We start from the raw sequence: 18,523 nt of genomic DNA on the forward strand, positions 1-18,523 counted from the left end.
CAGCTCTCCCCTTCTGCCCTCAGTTCTGCTTCGTGGTGGAGGTCTCTGGAGGCACGTGCCTGGGTTCGAATCCTGACGTTACTACGAGCTGCGTGTGCTCAGGCAGGCTTCCTAACTCACCGAGGCTCGGAAGCCGGGGGTCCATCCCCGCAGAGCAGGCAGACGGCCCAGCACGGACTTCTGCTGCTGCCTCTCAGGTGTACGGGGAGTGGCGTTATCTGAAGACAGGTGCAGAGGGAGCCCGGCCACGGGAGTGGCTGTCATCTACTCACACTTGTGGAAGCTTGGATAGGGCCCAAAAGCCCTCCCACACCCCCTCTGGGGTGCCTGTTTTGCTGAAAGGCTGAGAGGACGGGGCAGGAGGACGGCCAGAGGGCAGAGTGCATGAGACACTGCCCCAAGCGCTCCTTGTCTCTGTGCCTCAGATGCCGCGTGCCTGGGCCCCGGGGTCCCACCTACCCGCCTCCAACCGTGGTCTGGCACAGGGTGAGTTTGGCAGCAGGACTGTGCGGGGAGGACATGGGCAGGAGTGGCCTCCCCATGGCAACTGGGAAGAAAGCGGGTCAGGGGCTCAGAGGCCCGTCCCCGCTTTTCTGCTGTACTTTGAAACCCCGTGCTCTCTGGGGTCGGGTGCCCGGTTCTAACTGGGGTGGTTTATGTGGGTTCATTTCCTCCTGTGGCTGGGAGAGGCCACTGGACCTCACACCATACCTGTCCTGGGGCCTGTCATCTCAGCAATAATACTCCCCCTCCACCCTCCACCCCACCGTCTGCCTTCCCTGGCTTTGGCCTCCAAGCCCAGATGCTGGCCTCAGCTTTGCTGTCCTAATTCAGAGACCCGCCTTACCTGACCCCGACCTATGCCTTCACAGCCCCCACGCCCCCTTCCAGGGTCTCCATGCCCCAAACCACCTGCCTGAGCTCCACCTGAGTTACAAGGAAGAAGCTGGGGAGCACAGATTTAGGGGAGCCAGAGGGGAGGCAGGAGTGCGGGGCGGGGGGGGGTGGACCTGGTAAGAAGCCAGCCGCAGCGAGGGGGTGGGGGGAGTTGGCATGCAGATAAAACACAGTGCAACAAGGGAGTATTCAGATCACCTTATCACCTTTCAGTCCAGGCTCCCCCATGTTCCCCATCAGTCCCTGGAAGACAAAGACCAGTCCAGCTGTGAGGGGTGGGGCTCAAAGCCAAGGAAGAGCCCTGCCTTTGACCCGGATGGACATCCCCCCACTGCCTCCCCCCTTGCTGCCTCTACCCAGTGCTAGATGCCCCACCCAACACTCAGTTTTCTCATCTGTGAAAGGGGACAATGACCCTCAGTGCAAAGGCCAATGGTGTGGATGGAAGGAACACGAGAAGGGGCATGTGACTCGTGAACCACGGCACTCTGGACAAATCCAGGGGACAAGGCTGCTAAATGCGGGGAGACGGGTTCCTCAAGCATTGTCACATGCATGTGGGCCAAACGGGATCGTCCCCGGAAGGAGGCCCTAGCCACTTTGGCCCATCTCTTTCCTGCACACCCATCCCACTGAGGGACAGACTAAGTTCACTGGCCTGCCAGTATAATGTCTTTGCCCCTGGTGATGACCCCATTGGACTTTCAGTGCCCTGAGGTCTGGAACCACATGAGACTCCTGCTCAGCTCAAGGATTGGTGTCCGAGAAATGCATGAGCCATTAACGACATACACATGCTGTCTGGCTCTCAGGTCTGGGAAGCACTGAGCTCCTGACCTGCAGCCTCCACCCTGTCGGGGCCCCCTTCCTCCCCTCCCCCGACACCGTGCCCAGGCACGCTCCCTTCTGGGCTGAAATGGGTCAGGGGGTGCCTGGCTGGGACGAGACCCGGATTGACGGATGGCTCTTGTTCACCTTCAGGCCCTTGGGTCCTGGATAGCCAGTTGGACCCAGTGCTCCCATGTCGCCCTGACAAGAGAAAGAGAAGAGGGCATCGTGAGAGGAGGCTCCCAGGGGCTGGCCTGGGACAGATGATTCCCAAGGTCCCTCGGGCTGTGCTTCTGAGGACACAACCCCACTGGCTCAGTCAGGCCACCCGGTCTCCTCTCTCCTCTGCCACTGGCTCATCATTGCATGATTCTGGGTGGTTAGCCTCTCTGTGCCTCAGTTTCCCCATCAAAAACAGGGGTCAGTACTATGTTTCAGGAAGAACTGACTTCTATGTACAAAGTGCCTGGCACAGTCTGGAGGCGTTTTGGGTTGACACAATTGAAAAGGCTCTGTTGGCATCCAGTGGGTGAAGGCCCCACAGCAAAGAATGTTCTGGCCCCAAATGCCCGTAAGTGTTGAGGTGAGAAACCATGGTTTACAATGAAGGCGTGGCTGGATTTCCTCAGAACAGGCCCACCCTCTTTCCCTCACACGTTGTCACCTGCCCACCCCTGTCGTGAGTGCCTCCAGCCACGGCCATAACATGCAGCCCACACCCAGAGAAAAGGGAGCCCCTGAAACGGCTCTCCTCTCCCTTTTCCATCTGCTGTGCAAGCTCACACAATGTGCTTGACCTCTCTGGGCCTTGCTTTCCCGCATCCCCACATCAGGCTCCTTGAAGGCCCCTCATGAGTGCTCTCAAGCACCAGAGCGAACAAAAGCTGCCCCAGGCTTCCTGTGGGGACTTCCCGGAGATGTGTCTGTCACATTCTTGCCCGACTCCCGCAGAAGGGCCGGAGGGCTGGGCAGTTGGAACACCCCGAGGACAGAGACAAGGGAACCTGCAGAGTTCACAGAGAATGGTGTGGTCCGCTGAGGCACAGCTGAGCCCCCCACGCCCCCCAACCCTTGCACCGGTTTAGATCCGCTGAGGCAGAGGCTGGAGTCTGGCCATGGCCTGCCAGGGGCTGGCTATGTGACCTTGAGCAAAACACTGGCCCTCTCTGGACCTCAGGATCCTCACCTGAGTAGGTCAAACCAAACCTTCTACCTGAGCCTCTGCCAAGAAATAGTGCTTTCAGCTCAGTCAAGTGATATCGTCTCGTGAAGGAAGGGAGGTCTCCGTTTCACGGGTGACGATACTAATACGAACAACCCCGACTGCTAGGCCTCCACCCAAGGACTCCTCACACCAGCCCTTGAAGATCCACCCTACGACCATCCCCATTTTACAGATGGGGAAACTAAGGTTTCCTCTGCAAGGCTAGGACTGGGTAGAGCTGGGATTCACACCCGGCAGTCCGTCTCCAGAGCTTCTAGAGAATTCTGAAGTCATCTTGGGAGAGGAGGGAGAGCAGGGAGCTAAAAGGCCAGGATCGCTGGCTCAGGGGAGAGGCTGGGGTCCGAGGAAAAGCCAGGCCTTCAGAGCAGAGCACTTCCCCCAGGCCGTGCTGGCAGCTGCTTCTCTCCCTGTCTTTTCCTGGATGAAGGGAGCAGGGGTGGCCGCCTAGAGTTCCCCATGGTGCACAAATAAACAGAATCGGCTCTGCTCGCGTAGTTGGCTCCAACTGGGGCCCGGACTGTGGGCAGGGGACCAGCCGGCAGCTCCAGGAACACAGGCCCCTTCTTCTCGCTGCAGGCCTGAAGGTGGCTTGTGTGGGGACTGAATGCAATACGAGCCTGACTGACACCTGCGTGGGGCCCTGGGGAGCCACAGCAGCACCACACGCCGGGCCTCTGCCGGCCCCTGCAAAAAGGCCTGTGTGTGGTGGGGGGGCAGGGACTTGCACAGGCGCCCAACCCGAAGGGGCAAGGGATCCGTGGAAAAGGGACTCTGGCTGCAGGGCATACGGGGAGAAGGGGGTGCCTTGCTTAGGGCAGGCCGTTCCCATGTTGGCCGGACCCCAATGCTGGGCTCTAAAAGCCCTTGGGAGAGGAGCAAAGAAAATTCCAGGCCACTTTCTCCCTAGGCCAGCCCACAGAGCATTGGTTTGCACCAGACACCCCTGTCGTATCCTCATGAGAAAGAACAATGGGTAATGCCCTGAGTTTGGGTCCTCTTCCCACTTTTGCCTGAGCTCCCAGACGGCGCCCTACGCGTTCGCCCTTCATCTCGCTGGCTTCCATCAAAACACAACCATCCACGTCAGCAACCATTCACAGCACTCCTCCTGTGCCCCAGATGCCACACTCGAGACTTCAAGGTCCCGTCAGATGCTGTTGGCGGGAGCCTGTGCCGGGCCCCGGGCTGGGACTCGCTGCCGGGCCCAGGCTGGCAGCTCACGGTGACCCCGTTGGGCCCGTTCCATTTTACAAATGAGAAAGCCGAGGCTTAGAGAGAGGTGGAATCACTCACCCGAAACGAAGCAACAGGCAGGGGACACGGGCAGGACCAGAATCCAGGTCTGTCTGTCTGTCTGGCCCCACGTTCAGTGCTTACGAGCCCTGGACTGACTCTGTTTACTCCAATAAAGGACCCTAGGATGCCTTTCCTCGTTGATGTCATTCAGTGATGAGGAATGAGGACACACTTGATTCAAAAATAGGCAGGGGCGCCTGGGTGGTTCAGTCAGTTAGGCATCCGACTTTGGCTCAGGTCATGATCTCACGGTTCATGGGTCCGGGCCCTGCGTCAGGCTCTGGGCTGACAGCTCAGAGCCCGGAGCCTGCTTCAGATTCTGTGTCTCCCTCTTTCTCTGCCTCTCTCCCACTTGCATTCTGTCTCTCTCTCTCAAAAATAAATAAACGCTAAAAAAAAATTTTTTTTAAAGTAGGCATGAGTACATGCCTGCAGGTGGCCAGGTGGGGGGTTGCCAGAGCCGCCTGAAAGAAAACGTGGGGTGTTTCTAGCACCCTTGGCCACTGGTTCCCGTACCCAGAATGTTCTGTCCTGCGCTCACGTTGTTAACGTGCATTCATCCTTCGGCTGAAGCACCACTTCCCCAACCCCACGGGCCAGGTCAGGCCCCTGGTGTCAGGTCTCAGAGCCCTTGCCACACTGGTGACCGTTCATGTGTGCGCCTCTCTGGCCATCGCCTGCCCCCTGCCTCAGAGGAGGTGCTCACTCAAAGTGGGTTAAGGACTAGGTGAAAAAGAACCCTAATCACGCTCTCACCGACAAACCTCTAGGGGAAAAGCTTGCCTCCCTGGTCCTGGAACTGCCTTGGAAGGTAACAAGGCCTCTTTTTAGAAACTCTGATAGGGGTCAGTAGCTTGGGGACAGGGATCTGGGGGCTGTGGCCAATCCTGACTCCTGTGTGGTCTTAATAAGCACCATCTCTCACACAGAGCAGCCCCCGGGACTGCCCAGCCCGCACGCTTACACTCCTGCTGTCTCCATTCAGCACAGAAGTCACACAGAACTGAGTGTGTAATGCTCAGCGAGCTAGGACACAGGCCCACGTCCAGCTTTCGGCTGTGTGACCCTGAGCCGGTGTCTCAGCCTCTCTGTGCCTCGGTCCCCTGAAGTGGACAATGGTAATCCCACTTCCTGCCTTCAGAGGCTTGCTGTGATCGTTAAATCCTTAGCACAAGGCCTGGCACACAAGGGTTTGGTACGTGTCCACTAGTGAGGCTCCCGATCTCGCTTTATAACAAGGAAACAAAGCTAGATGCTCATTTAGTGACAGGATACGGTGGGCCCGTCCACTCTAGCCCGCATGCTGGGTTTTGGCCAGACTGCATATTCTTTGGGTCTCATTAAATGAGGAGCCAAAATTCCCTGTCTGTCGCTCAGAATAAAAAAGACAGAAATCTTTGTTGGGCAGATTCTGGAATCAGGCACACTTTTCTTGAGGGCCGGCCAAACGGTTTCAGTTACTCAAAGGGGGATGTTCTGAGGCAGCCTCACCTCAGAGACTGCAGTGGGGCAACCGGCAACCTATTGGGATCTGGGTCACACAGACCTGGGTTGCAAGTCCTAGCTGGTGACCTCAGGCCCCAGCCTCCCTGTTTGGGTGACCAGGCTGCTGACACCCACCTCAAGTCCCTCGAGGCTTCCCCGGCCTGATGCGTGTCAAGCACACAGAAGAGACAGATGCTCCATAAGTGTCAGCCTGTCTCCTCACACCCTGCCTCCCTCCTGCAAGGACCCGGTGGCAGGGGGGAGGGGAAGAGGACAGGGGGAAGTTTTGGCTTCAGTCTGCATGCGAATTGCTTTAGCTGACCAGACAGAAGACATTGAATAAACCTGAATCGCCACTAAAATGATTATCAATATGTGGAATCCCATTCGCTCAGCGAAAAACCCACATCCTCTGGAAAACCATAGGTGACTCATGGTCCCTCTTCCCCTTTCTAACTCCTGGTTAGAAAATTCCTTTCCTCTCCAACTCTTTAGGGAGGCTATTATTCCGCCCCCCTCTCCCGACTACTCCCCCCCCCCCCCCCCCAGGGCACAGAAGATGCTGTTCCCAAAAATCCAGGGTGGGAGGGGGTCCTTGGGTGAGAGAGGGCACTAGTTCGGGAGCAGTGGTGACTCAGCAGGGTCAGGTCCATGCCTGTGGACACCCCCTCCTCCCCCCACCGCAAGGAGGAAGGGATCACCACCTTGGCAGCAGAGGGAGTTTTCAAACAGAGAGTGCGAGGCTGAAAGTGGCAGAGAAAGACACAAGGCAAGAGGGAACCTCTAAGAGCAATTGGGAAAGGGACGTCCTGAGGTGGGGCGTGGCCTGCGATGGGGGCGTGGCCTGAGGAATGCAGGAACAAGCCCAGGGGAGGAACGCCCTGGAGGAGGATTTGGAAGACACGCCTTTTGCCTTTTGGGCATGCTTCCATCTTCCCCTGCCTTGTGAAAGAGCTTGACCAGAGGCCTCAGCTTTCCCATCTGCCAAATGGGGTTCTCCAAAGAGATACCGTGAATAGGGTTGCCAGATGGAGCAAACGAAAATACAGACTGCCCAGCTAAATTCAAATGTCAGATAAACACCAAATGATGTTTTAGTATAAATGTGTTCTAAATATTGCATCTGAAATTCAAATTTCACCAGGCATGTTGCATCTTGTCTGGCAACCCTGACCGTCGAAAGCAAAGGGGAGCATAGGTGGGAAAGAGGTTTGTAATAAGTCCGGGCATGGTCTGAGTCTCCACAGTCTGCATTCATTTGGCCAAATGATATCCTTGCCCCTTTCGGGGCCCAACTAGTGGACACCAGGACAATGACAAACAGGAGGGCGTGCCAGTGATGGAAGCCAGGATATGTAAACATCCCTTCCAAAGAGCTTTGGGAACTGAGAGCATTTAGCCCGAAGAAGGAGCCTCGACAAGAACCGATCACAACCATCTTTTCATCTCAAACAGCCTCTCCCAGGGGCAGGGGAATGAGTGGGGCTCCATTCGCAGGAACACCACACACTGCTAGAACGCTGGAGATTTGGCCTGGGCTCCCACAGGAAAGCGTGTCCAACACCAGGCTGTTCAGATTGGGAGTTTAATGACCACGGGACCAGGATGCTCCAGAGGGCACTCCTGTGAGCTTAGAGGAGACTGGGCTACAAGACTTTGGGGGTCCTCTCTAACTCTCATTGCAGAGATTTCTTTCCCAAAGCATCTAGGTCAGTGCCTTGTGCCAAAGAAGACGCTCAGCCAAGTCCTGCGGAATGGACATTTGACAGGGATGACAAATGCACGACTCATGTGTGGACACTTTGTTATCCGGGCCAAGGAGACGTCACTCATCGCTCAACCAATCACAGCCCCCTCTCCCACTAAGCTCCAATGTGACATCAAAATGTCGTTCCATGCAGCAATCCAGAGGGCTGTGACCACCCGTAATGCACATGGGTGTGTGAAATGATAATCATCATTATCGCTAGCACTTCTTGAGTACTTACTACGTGCTAAGCACTTTATATGTACTCGTTTCTTTAAATCTTCACAACAGAAACTCGAAGTTAGATGCTAATATTATCCCCATTTCTAAGTGAAGAAACTGAGACAGGTTAAGAGCTTAAGAACCTTGCTCAGGATCCGAACTAGACAAGTGGTAAAGCTAGGATCCGAACCCAGGCGACCCGGTTCCAGGAACTGCTGTCTTAGCCACTGACTGCACCGGACCATGCAGATCTGTGGTCCTAACAAGAGTGGGCACCATGAGCTCATCTTATAAAGGGGGTCTCTGAGGCTCAGGTGAGCGAGGCCGCAGCTGAAGACCACAGAAGCAGGATGAGGGGAGGCTAGGATGCCGACACCGGTTAACTGGACCCTCTGCCCCCACCGCTACCCTACCCGGGTTCTGCTCTCAGCCACCTGAGCAGGAGCACATTGCCACCGGGGGCGGGGGGGGGGAGGGGGACCTCCGGGCCTTCTTGCCAGGACCGGCCTCCCCTGAACAATGGGGCCCCTGAACTCCCCCACGGCTTCCTCCAGCCTCCCTCTGAACAGAATTTCTTGGCACAGTTGCTGGAGTAGCCAAAGCCGGCAGCCCATTTGCCAAACCAGGGAGCAGCCGACTTATGTCCCTTCATGGCCCCCCAGACTCAGATTCCGTGAGGGATGACCCAGAGGACAGAGCAAAGGGGGCATGAGACCATGGGGAAAGCTCCTAGAGTCATTTCTGGGATCTCTCACTGGCCCTTGTAGCTAGACCCAAGGTCAAGGTCACCCTCCGAGGGCCCCGCAGGAGGCCCTGGTTTGGGCTAATAGAACCACTCCACAAGGCCTACCCCGACCTGAATGGAGTCAGAGGTCAGGCTGCCTCCCATGTCCCTGTCCTCAGGCCTCTCTCCATCCCAGGCATTTCAGGAGGTAACAGCAACGATTATTAGAACAATATTTGTCTCTAGTTGCACACTTACGAAATGCTAGACCCTGTGCCAAGGACTGTACATGTAATGCCTCATTCCATCCTCACGACCACCCCAAGAGTACTCGATCATCATCCCCATTTTACAGATGAGGAACTAAGGCTCAAAGAAGGTAAATAACATCTCCCAGGTCACACAGTCAGGATGTGGCAGAGCCGTGACTTGAGCTCAGGTGCTCTGGCTCCAAAGTCAGTGCTGTGAAGAAAAGGATGAGGAAGACCTCCCAACATGGCCCAGAGCCTCAGCCCCTCTGTCAGCCACTTCCTTCCTCCAGACCGGAAGCATCTCACCTGCGAATGAGCATGCTCTCACCTGCCTAGACCTCCTTGCAGAGCGAGGGACAGACAGCGGGTGTGAAAGTACATCAGCACTCTCATGCTCCAAGCACCTATCTTCATTTAACTAATGAAGAAAGGGGCTCAGAGAAGGTAGGTGATCCACCTGAGGACACACAGCAGGGCTCTCCTCCCTCAGCCCCCTGGCCAGACTGATATGTCCTGCTCCCCCAGCTCCTCCTGGGGTTTGATGAGAGAGGGACCTTTTCATTGGGACTTGTCGCTTGCTCCCCACACCCTGCCTCTTGCCCCCACCAACCAGGCATCTGTGTACTTACAATGAGGCCGGGGACTCCTCGGGGCCCTGGCAGGCCCAGCTCTCCCTGCAAATAGGAAGAGACCAAAGTGGTTAGTTGCCCTGTCGCCCTCCCCAGGCCACTCCCGCCACACCATCCCCCTGTGGGCACCTAGTGGGATGGATCCCTTGGAGTTGACCATTCCTTGTGCCTAATTAGTGACTCTCGGAGCCTGGCCTGAAGTTTGGACAAGACCCTTTCCCCTTCTGCCATCCGCTTTCCACATCTGTAAAATGAGGAGGTCGGATTTCCAAATCCAGTATTTTCCACTTGTAAGTGCGAAAGAAGAGGTGGAATCCTGATTGCAGCAATGAAGATGTGCTGGGTGCCTGGCCCAGATCTCATTTCACCTGCCCTTTATAGCGGGCGAAACTGAGTCTCAAGAGCTATGGGACATGCCCAAGGTCAAGTGCAAGGTCAAGTGGTGAGGGCTCCAAGCTGAGAGCTACCAGGCCGGCCTCTCTGTCTCTCTCAACCAGGGGGTGCGGGGCCCTTAGAGAAGGCCACCACCACTGGAAGGAGACTCTCCAGTGCCTGCCCCCCGGGCCTCCGAGATGCTGCAGAGGGCTCTTGCTTAGGGGCCAGGGGATGTGGCTGTGTGTGGCAGGGGCGAGTTTGTTTCCTCATCTCTAAAAATGGACCTTCAATTGCCCAGAAAAGACAGGTAGATGGGTTAGGCTCAAGTTCAAGATGCAGAGATATGAATAAAAATAAGAGGTCCTAGGGCACCTGGGTGGCTCAGTTGGCTAAGCATCCAATTCTTGGTTTGGGGCTCAGGTCATGATCTCAGGGTTTGTGAGTTCAAGCCCCACATTGGGCTCCGTGCTGACAGCAGAGAGACTGCTTGAGATCCTCTGTCTCCACCCCTCCCCCACTCTCTCTCTCAAAAGAAATAAGCTTTAAAAAAAAGGGCGGGGTGGGGGGAGGTTCTAGAGATGCTGATTATCAATGAGAATTGCCAGCATCCTCCAGGGTGTTTGTCTCACTTCAACTGTGCACAGGGAGGTCATCACTACAGCCACCAAGAAGGGGAGGGGACAAGCAGCCTTGGCTTTACAATGGGGGAACCGAGGCCCAGGGAAGGGAAGTGACTTGTCCAAGGTCACTGAACAACTGGATGGCCAAAGCCAGGACCACACATCAGGTCCTCTTTCTGCTCCCCCAGGCCAGGAGTGTAAAAACACCACTGTCCCTCCCCAGGGAGGCTTCCAGGATGGCATCGCAGATTATAACGCCTGATCCAATAACTTATATACTGAAGCAGAGGCTCTGATATCTCACCTCTGTGCCTTTGCTGGTGAGCTTTCCTCCATGTGGAATGTCTCCTCACCTCTTTCCTCATCCCAATCCCATGTCACCTCCCCAGGAGTCTTCCCTCCTCCACAGCACCTGGGACCCTTGACCCTGCCCATCTTGCTCTGCCTGGTATGATGGACCAGACAGACAGCCGTAAGTTCTGCCAGGGCAGGCGATGTGCCCACTGTCACCTACTGCTTACAACCGCTCCATCCAGGGAACTCTTACTGTGGGCCACCCACCTTCCCGCGCTCTGTCATTTCAATCTGACAACAGCCCTCGGACGCTGGCATCTGATCCCCAGATTTACAGGGAGGGAAACTGAGATTCAGAGAGATGAACCGATGCATCCAGGCTTCTGTGGCTGGCAAGTGGTGAAGCAGGATTCAAACAAGTCCCTTTGAGACCAGGGCTTTAGCACCCGGTGGGGAGTCAGGGGTTAGCCCCCAGCTGGGTCAGCCTCAGGGAGCATTTGTGGAATTGAAATTAGTACGTGATCAGGGACTGATGGTGGATCCAGCAGCCACCTCTACAGAAAGCACAGCTGGGCACAGCTGTTTAGGTGGGAAGCCCCAAAGAGAGATGGGGGAACGTGGCAGGTGTTCCAAAGAGCTTTGGACTTGGTCTGCTCCCCCAGGCAGAGAACGAGCCTCCTCTCCCGCCTGAGCCTGCGCCTGGGATGGGAAGGGAAAGGCGGGTTCAGCAACTCAGGGCAGGCTGACCTAGCTCCTCGAGGGCCTCCGATTATTTACAAACTCTATAAACATGCCTACGTTGGAGATTTCTTTAGAGCTTGGCTCTTCTCTCCATACAGGGCCTGCAAACCATCTGCTCCCCTAGGCCGCTGCTGTCCCATAAACATTTTGGATGCTTTCTAACATGGCAGTAACCCTGGCTTCCCCAGTGGGGAGTGACCCATGAACTTTCCTAAGTCCTTGGGGATGGGCACGGTCCGGGGATCTGGGACCAGGGGCTCCCGTGACCTGGAGGGCTTTCCTGGGGGCGGGGCACAGGGCACCCACAGTGCACAGGAGCCTGGGGTACAGAGGCGGCAGGGCTGGGATTCGACCCAGTCCGTCTGACCCTAAAGCTTGGATTCTTCAAACCTGCTGTGTGTTTGCTCTGGAATCTCTTTCCTGTTCCCAAAGACTTGAAATACTTACAGGGTTTCCATCCAGTCCAGGAGGGCCTCTTTCCCCAAAGTCTCCAGGAAACCCCTGAAGGCAGGAGAGAGAGCAAACATCTGCAGATCAGTGTTTCTACCTGTGGGGAGAGGCTTTCATCCAAACCCCTGGGGGCACACGAGGATGCGTCCATGAAGCCTCTCACCCATTGGTTCTGGGATCTGGGCAGGCAGTGGGGTCTCCAGCCACCCTGTGCCTTCAACAAACACCCCCACGTGAAGAACTCAAAGACTGGCTAATGGGGAGGGGCCCAGGGCTAGGGAACTTTCTTATCTACTTAGAGCCTGGGAGGAAGCTACTACGTGTTTCTGCAGCATGAAAATGTACTCCCTCCCCGCCCCCCCCCCCCCCCCCGGCCCCGACCAAATCTGAAACCTGGACCGATGAGGCAGGAGAGACAAGAACGGAGGTCAGGAAGCTGAGTCTAGGCCTGGACCTACAGGCCTTGCTGAGAGTTTCAAGAACATCCATTGCCCCTGTGAGCCTCAGTTCCCCCCTAGTGAAGGAAGGGAAGGCCTCCTCGGCATTTTCCAGCTCAGACCTTCTGTGGTTGTGACAGGCTCTTCAAAAGCCATCCTTTCCCCATTTTACAGATAAAGAAACTGAGGTTCTGGAAGGCTAAGTGGCAAAGTCACACAAGGTCACACTGTTGGTGAGAGTCAGCCCCCCTGCCAAAGGTGAGTTTCAGCAGCCCCGAGAGAGGCCAAGCCACCTGGCCCAGGCATGAGTGGCCCTCTCATCCCATCCCCGACCCCACTCCGTACTCTCTGGGGATACAGGCAGCTGGAAAAACATCAGCTGTGGGGACACCTCTAGGGACCCGGGGGTGGGGGTGGGGGTGTGCGTAATTCCATTTTACTTCAAAAGGAAAAGAAAGTCCTCAAGCTTGGAATTTAGGGAAACCTGTTCTTCTCCCCTGCTTGAATTCAAATCATTGTTATTCCAGGGAAATTTAATAAAAAACACAGCACATGTTTTTTTTTTTTTTTTCTGACCAAATGGATGCCTGAGCTGTTCAGTGAAGATTCCTCACAGAGGGTAATCTGTGTCTGGCTTCTAACACAACTGAGGGAATCCAGTGAGTAGATTAAACCTGAGGACAAACCCCAAACCCAATGACAACGTCTGTCCTGGCCAAGCAAAGAGACCTTGAAATGCGTGTGTATCCACGTCTTTGTCCTTGCCCTGTCCAGCTGTCCTATGCCCCCTCAGATCCCTCCTCTGTCAGGGAGCCCTCTTGGATCAGAAGGGTGAGAGCTGGCATTCATCCTGCAGGAGGTGTGGCTTCCTTCAGACACCCAAAGGAGGACACGGGGATATAATCATGAGATTGCAGCCCAGCCAGTCACCTTACATGCAAGACTTCCTCTGCCTTTGACATCTGCCCTTGAGGAAAAGGTTAGCAGTCCCATTTAACAGATGGGGAAACAGGCTCAGAGAGGAAGTGGCGAAGGCAAAGCAGAAAAGGAAAGCAAGTTTGTGGCACAACGGAGCCCAGGTCCCCCCCTCTGAACTCCGTCATGTTACATTTGTAGGAGTTGGCCACGGGCAGATCACGACGCACAGAAGGTGCTCGAATGTGTGTTCAGCTGGTTTCACAGAGTGGTGGGGTTGTGTACGTGTCTACGGGCCCACATCCAGGTCAAGGCTTTGTGGGGGTACATCTGATCCTACCTAAGATTCCTCTCCTTGGGGTCCCCCTGGCAAATTCTACCCTCACCTCAGTCCAGCCCGTCTTTGTTATGCTGTAAGGGAGATCCCTCTCCTCTCCTGGAAGAGGAGACATCAGCTGAGTGGGCTGTGGTAAGAGGAGCCTTCAGGAGGCATTGAGTTTCTCCCTCCACCTCTGGAGGCAGAGGTTAGGGGCCTGGCAGGAGAGGAGGACCGTCCGTCAAGGGACAAGGGCAATGCTGTCCAGCCAGGTCCCTGGCCGACTCCACACGGCCCATGACAGGCAGCCTCGGGAAGTTCATGCTCTGCTTGCCAAGCCCAGTGTCTGGAGACTAGCACTGGCTTGCGTCCAGGCTGGCTGTGTGACCTTGGGCAGACCCTCACTTGACCCACTGTCCTGCTTAGACTGCGGGGATGTGATCTCTAAGCACACTTGTCCCAACCCCTAGACGAAGCCCGAAAGGAAGGAGCCTCTCCCCCTATACACAGGAATGCCACCCAGCCTGAGGACATTGACAGCATCCCCTGGGCACACATCGTGGCTATAATGCCGAATATATTCACACCCAGCAGCCACCAGGCAGGGGTCAATCTCCCGGGTCTGCATTTAGAGGCCACTTGAGGCTGGCTCGACAACTCCCCTCCGACTGAGTTGCCGGGTAGCCTCCCCCGTGAGGCTTTGGAAGCAGAGCAGTCGGATGCCAGTCTTGGCTCCACCACCCACAGGTCTCCCCAAGCCTCAGTTTTCTCTGCTGTACAATGGGGATGATAAACAGGAGAAGCTGAGGTGTCTCCTGGAGGATGACCCTTGCTGGCAGTGGCACAGCTCTGGAGTATAAGCAAGGGAGAGACCATCAGAAAGGTCAAACTCCCGAAGTTAAGCACTTCTGCAGACAAAAAGCAGCCCGAGGACAGCCAGTGGGGGATGACGGCGGGGTCATAACAGTGGCAGTAAGAGCAAACTCCAGCCGCCCATTGAGACAGGCAACGAAGAGCATAATGGTCAGAAAAGAAAGATGGGAGCTTTAGAGGTGCTTCAACAAATCCAAGATGGAAAGAGCCTAGCCGTTCTTGACTTTCACACCTCACTGCACCACTGGGAGACTAAGGCCCAGAGCGTGCCCAAGGGCGCATCACCCTCGAGCCTGCCTCACCCCTCCACTACTGGAGACATGCCCCATTTCTGGCACTTGCCCCAGGGTCCGGCCCCTCTGGATCTCAGAGAGGCGGCCGCCAAGCTGGACGTGTGGCCCCACCTCCCTCCCCCTCTGCTTTCCTCTGTCTGGCCGCGCCTCCTTGTGCATGGAGTGCACGCAGTCCCGGCCCGCCAGCAGTGGGACCTTCCTCCGCAGGCCTGAGCTGCTGGCCGCGGCAGCCTGGCCCGAGGCCCAAGGAATGAGCTCGGCGCCCTGCCGGGGCCCCAGCCACGTGGTGTCTCCACTTCCCCAGGTCGGGGCCCCCGGGGAACTGGACGCCTTGTACTTTGAGCAGAACAAGGCCCAGGAGGAGACAGAATCAGGCTCCAGGGTGAGACTCCAAATTCTGTCTTAGCTACAGCAACTCGGAGGAATAGATGCGAACAAAGGGGCTGTGGTCCTTGTCACCACCTCCGCGGCAGGATGCCAAGGTCTCAGGAGGCCTCTGAGGGCCACCTCAGCCACTCCCCTGTCTCCAGGCACTGTCTAGCCCAACTGTCTGCTCCAGAAGGTGGGCTGTAGGGGCAGAGGGAAGCCTGAAGCCTCCAGGATCCGAAGTCCTGCTAATGTCTCGAAGGCTCAGCTCCCTGACCTACAAAATGGTCAGTTCTGTCAACTCACCTGGCGTAGCCGGCCTGAAGAGCTGAGATGCTGTCATGCAGTCCCCGTACCTCTACTGCACCAGCACGTGCAGTTAGGGTTTGCATCAACAGTGGGAATAAAGAATAACCTCTCGGAAGAGCCCACAGAAGGATCTCGGGGACCTCTTTACAACGTGGAGATTCTTCACAGTCGGGAAATTCCTGTATGAGCCTAACCTGTATCCTTCCTGCCACACTTTGAGCAGCCTGTAGTCTTTTCTAGAACACGTGTGCACCTCAAGGGTGCTGACTTAGACCCCTTGAGGTCACGATGCTGAGCATGTTTTCACCCTGCCCTTTTGGAATCCGCTAGGGAACCCATCCAGGAAGGGTCACCCCAGGGAACAAAGGAGGGGATAAGGGAGTCAAGGTTTCGCCAGGATTCCAGGGTCACCAACAGCCCCAGGGGGCCCTAGCTCAAGTATGGGACCCTGGGACCACCCCCCTCCCCCCCCCAGCTCATAGCACCACCGCAGCTAAAAACTTTCATCTGTTTTGGCCTCAGTTTCCCCAGCTGGAAACATGAGTCCTCAGTCACTTTGCTCCCTGCTCCCCACAGTCTGAGAACTGAGAAGACCCTGAAGCCAAAGTTCACCCCAGGAGAAGCCCTTCCCACCCCAGATGGGCGTGTGGCCTTGGGCAAGTCCCAGTTGTCCCTGAGCCACACGCCAAGGAGATGGAACCAGGCTTGGGCCTTTCCAGCTGTAAGCTTGGGGGTCTGCCGGCCTGACTCACTACATACGACCAGGCTTGCAGGCCCGGGCCAGAGGCCACGAGGCACGCTATGAACAGCGGCCGGCCTTGCCAGGCGCTCCAGCAGGCTTGACGGTGAATTCAGAGCGCCTGCCCGACAAGAGGACTCACTTGCAGTGTCTTCCTAATTCCTGTCCCTGGGACAAGAGAGACCCTTGTCCCAGCTGTGAATGTCCCTGTGCCGGACGGGACAGCCCAGGAGACACCCCTTCAGCTCCAGCCGAGTTTGTAACATCTTAATATCCAGACCCCTCCTCAGAAAAACCACAACACATTTTTCATTCTAGCAGAGGTGAGGAGACGAGAGCTTTAGACTAAGCTTTCCTCTGGAGTTAAAGATGCGAGCACAGAGAGAAGTATGAAGTGAAGAGCAAGCAAGGGTCCTGGGGTTGAATCCTGACTCTGCCACTCACCTTGCTGTGTGACTTCGGGCAACTCACTGGCCTCTCTGAGCGATGTCTGTCTGACAAAGAGGTTGGGCCAGCTCATCACTAAGGTGCCTGTGGCTCCGGTCTGCTCTGACCTCTACTGTCTCTTTCTCGGCCCCCATCAGCAAAAGATTGCCACGCACCCTCCTTCCTGACCTGATGCCGAGGAGGCCGTGTGCATGAAGCCTGCTGTTCCGCTTGCTGGAGAGAGATGAACTGCAGCAAAATCATCACCGGCCCTGCCAGAAATGAGGCCAGCTGCGATCTGGCATGAGGGACTTCGGCTCATTCTCCTGACATTTCCTCTTGCTAATAAATACCGAGGAATCGCTCGGCCCAAAGCTTTGACAGGAGGAAATTTGCAGAAGGAGTTCCCCCGACCCCCAGCCCACCAGCCAGATCAAGGGCTCAGGAGCACAGGGGGATGGCCCTAAAGACCACTTAAGGAGCATATGGGCCAAGGGCATGGCAGACTCAGAGGCCCGGCACGAGCAGAGACAAAGCCCGAGGGACTCTGTGACATGAAGTCCTATCGCATACGTACCAAGTCAGATCTGATGCAGATCTGATTTGCCGGTCATGGTGGCTGGACCAGGACCAAGGGGCCTTTCACGGCCCTCAGGGGGACTGTGTGGCCATAGCACTATTTTGCTGAAGGAAGGGGTGGTCCCTCCCACCCATGCCCAACACTGCCGTGCAAGGAAACACCCCCATGATGAAGGACGGGGCGGAATCCTAGGAAGCGAAAGGTGAGGAGCAAGGAAGAAGAAATGAATTGTCTGTTACGGGAGCTGGAGGCCTCAGAGGGTCTCTGAGCAAACGGCTTTGACTGAGCCTTGGTTTCCGAGTCTGGAACATGGGTGCAGTCCATCAAACCTCAAAGAATCGGTGGGAGGATCCTATGTAGTTCAGCTACCATGCAAGTAAAAGGGCCTCAAAAAATGTTGCTTTTGGGGGGACCATTCTCACTATATGTTCTGTCGCCAGCACCTGGCGCATGGTAGGTGTCCAATAAAGTTTTGTTGACCGAGAAATGAATGAGCGGCCTTGTCTCACACGCACGTAGGAAAACGGCACGGAGCACCTCAGACCCGGTGCTGCCTTCTCGGCCACGCGCTGCCCGGCTTTCAGCTCCAAGGAGCAAACAGGTACGTGGCAGGGAGAAGGGGCCACTAGAAGGAGGAAAAGGGGGGAGGTGGAAGGGGCAGCTGAGGCATGGCCCTGCTGGCGGTCCCTGTCGTCGTAGGGTGGGCGGGGTGGAGAAGAAGCCACAGCATGCCCAGGTTTTCAAGGGTCTTGCCTCCTCTATGCTCAGGGGACTCCGGAATCCATTCACTCGATAGCAACACTTGGGGCAAGAGGGGAAGGCTCTGGTTGCCGCATCCCAGCCCGGCAATGACTCTCCAAAGCCCCAGACCTTGGCCACATCATTCACCCCCTGAGCTTCGAGCTCCGTATCTAGGAAGTGGCAATGCCTGGTCCTCTGTCAGTCTCCCGGGAGAGAATCTGAGCAAACTCCTCATGGATGGCTCTGGAGGCAGGCCTGGGTGATGGCACAGGGCCCAGCTGACATAATCGAAGTAAGTAAACTGGCCCTACCCTGCAACTTAAACTCTGGGAAAACAGGCCCAGAGAGGTAAAGCCATTGGCTCAAAGGGACACAGCACGGAGAGCCTCAGCCACCCATGAAACTCCAAACAGGAACAATGGCTGCCACTCTGACGGAGCATTTACTATGTGAGGAGCATAGCATAAAGACCTCATGAGCTAGAAGCTATTTTCCCTATTTCTCACCTAGGAAAACTGCAGCGCAGAGGCTTTGAGCCAACAATGCCCCAGGACCTTTGCACCTACTGTTCCGTAAACCTGGAAAGCTCTTCCCCAGGTAGCCACAGGGTTCCCATTCTCACTTGATTCAGGTTTCTCAGGAAGGAAGGATTCCTAGATCAAATTATCTACTAGTCTGTACCCCCATCTCCCTACCCTACTCTGTCTTAACACTAGGCACCATCTGACATTCATTCTTTCATTG

General features: G+C 56.0%; 1 protein-coding gene across 9 annotated transcripts in view; it reads right to left on the reverse strand.

Moving 5' to 3' along the window:
• Positions 1-18,523, reverse strand: part of COL27A1 (collagen type XXVII alpha 1 chain) — a 140,129-nt gene that overhangs the window by 69,635 nt on the left and 51,971 nt on the right. For all 9 annotated transcript variants that reach the window (XM_053204727.1, XM_053204730.1, XM_053204731.1 and 6 more), the window contains 4 exons: positions 11,782-11,835; positions 9,305-9,349; positions 1,873-1,926; positions 1,096-1,140 (listed from right to left, as the gene is read on the reverse strand). In XM_053204727.1, coding sequence (XP_053060702.1) covers positions 1,096-1,140; positions 1,873-1,926; positions 9,305-9,349; positions 11,782-11,835 — 198 coding nt within the window. The remainder of the gene's footprint in view (positions 1-1,095; positions 1,141-1,872; positions 1,927-9,304; positions 9,350-11,781; positions 11,836-18,523) is intronic.

Source organism: Acinonyx jubatus, chromosome D4, assembly GCF_027475565.1.
Source record: "Acinonyx jubatus isolate Ajub_Pintada_27869175 chromosome D4, VMU_Ajub_asm_v1.0, whole genome shotgun sequence".
Lineage (NCBI taxonomy): Eukaryota > Metazoa > Chordata > Mammalia > Carnivora > Felidae > Acinonyx > Acinonyx jubatus.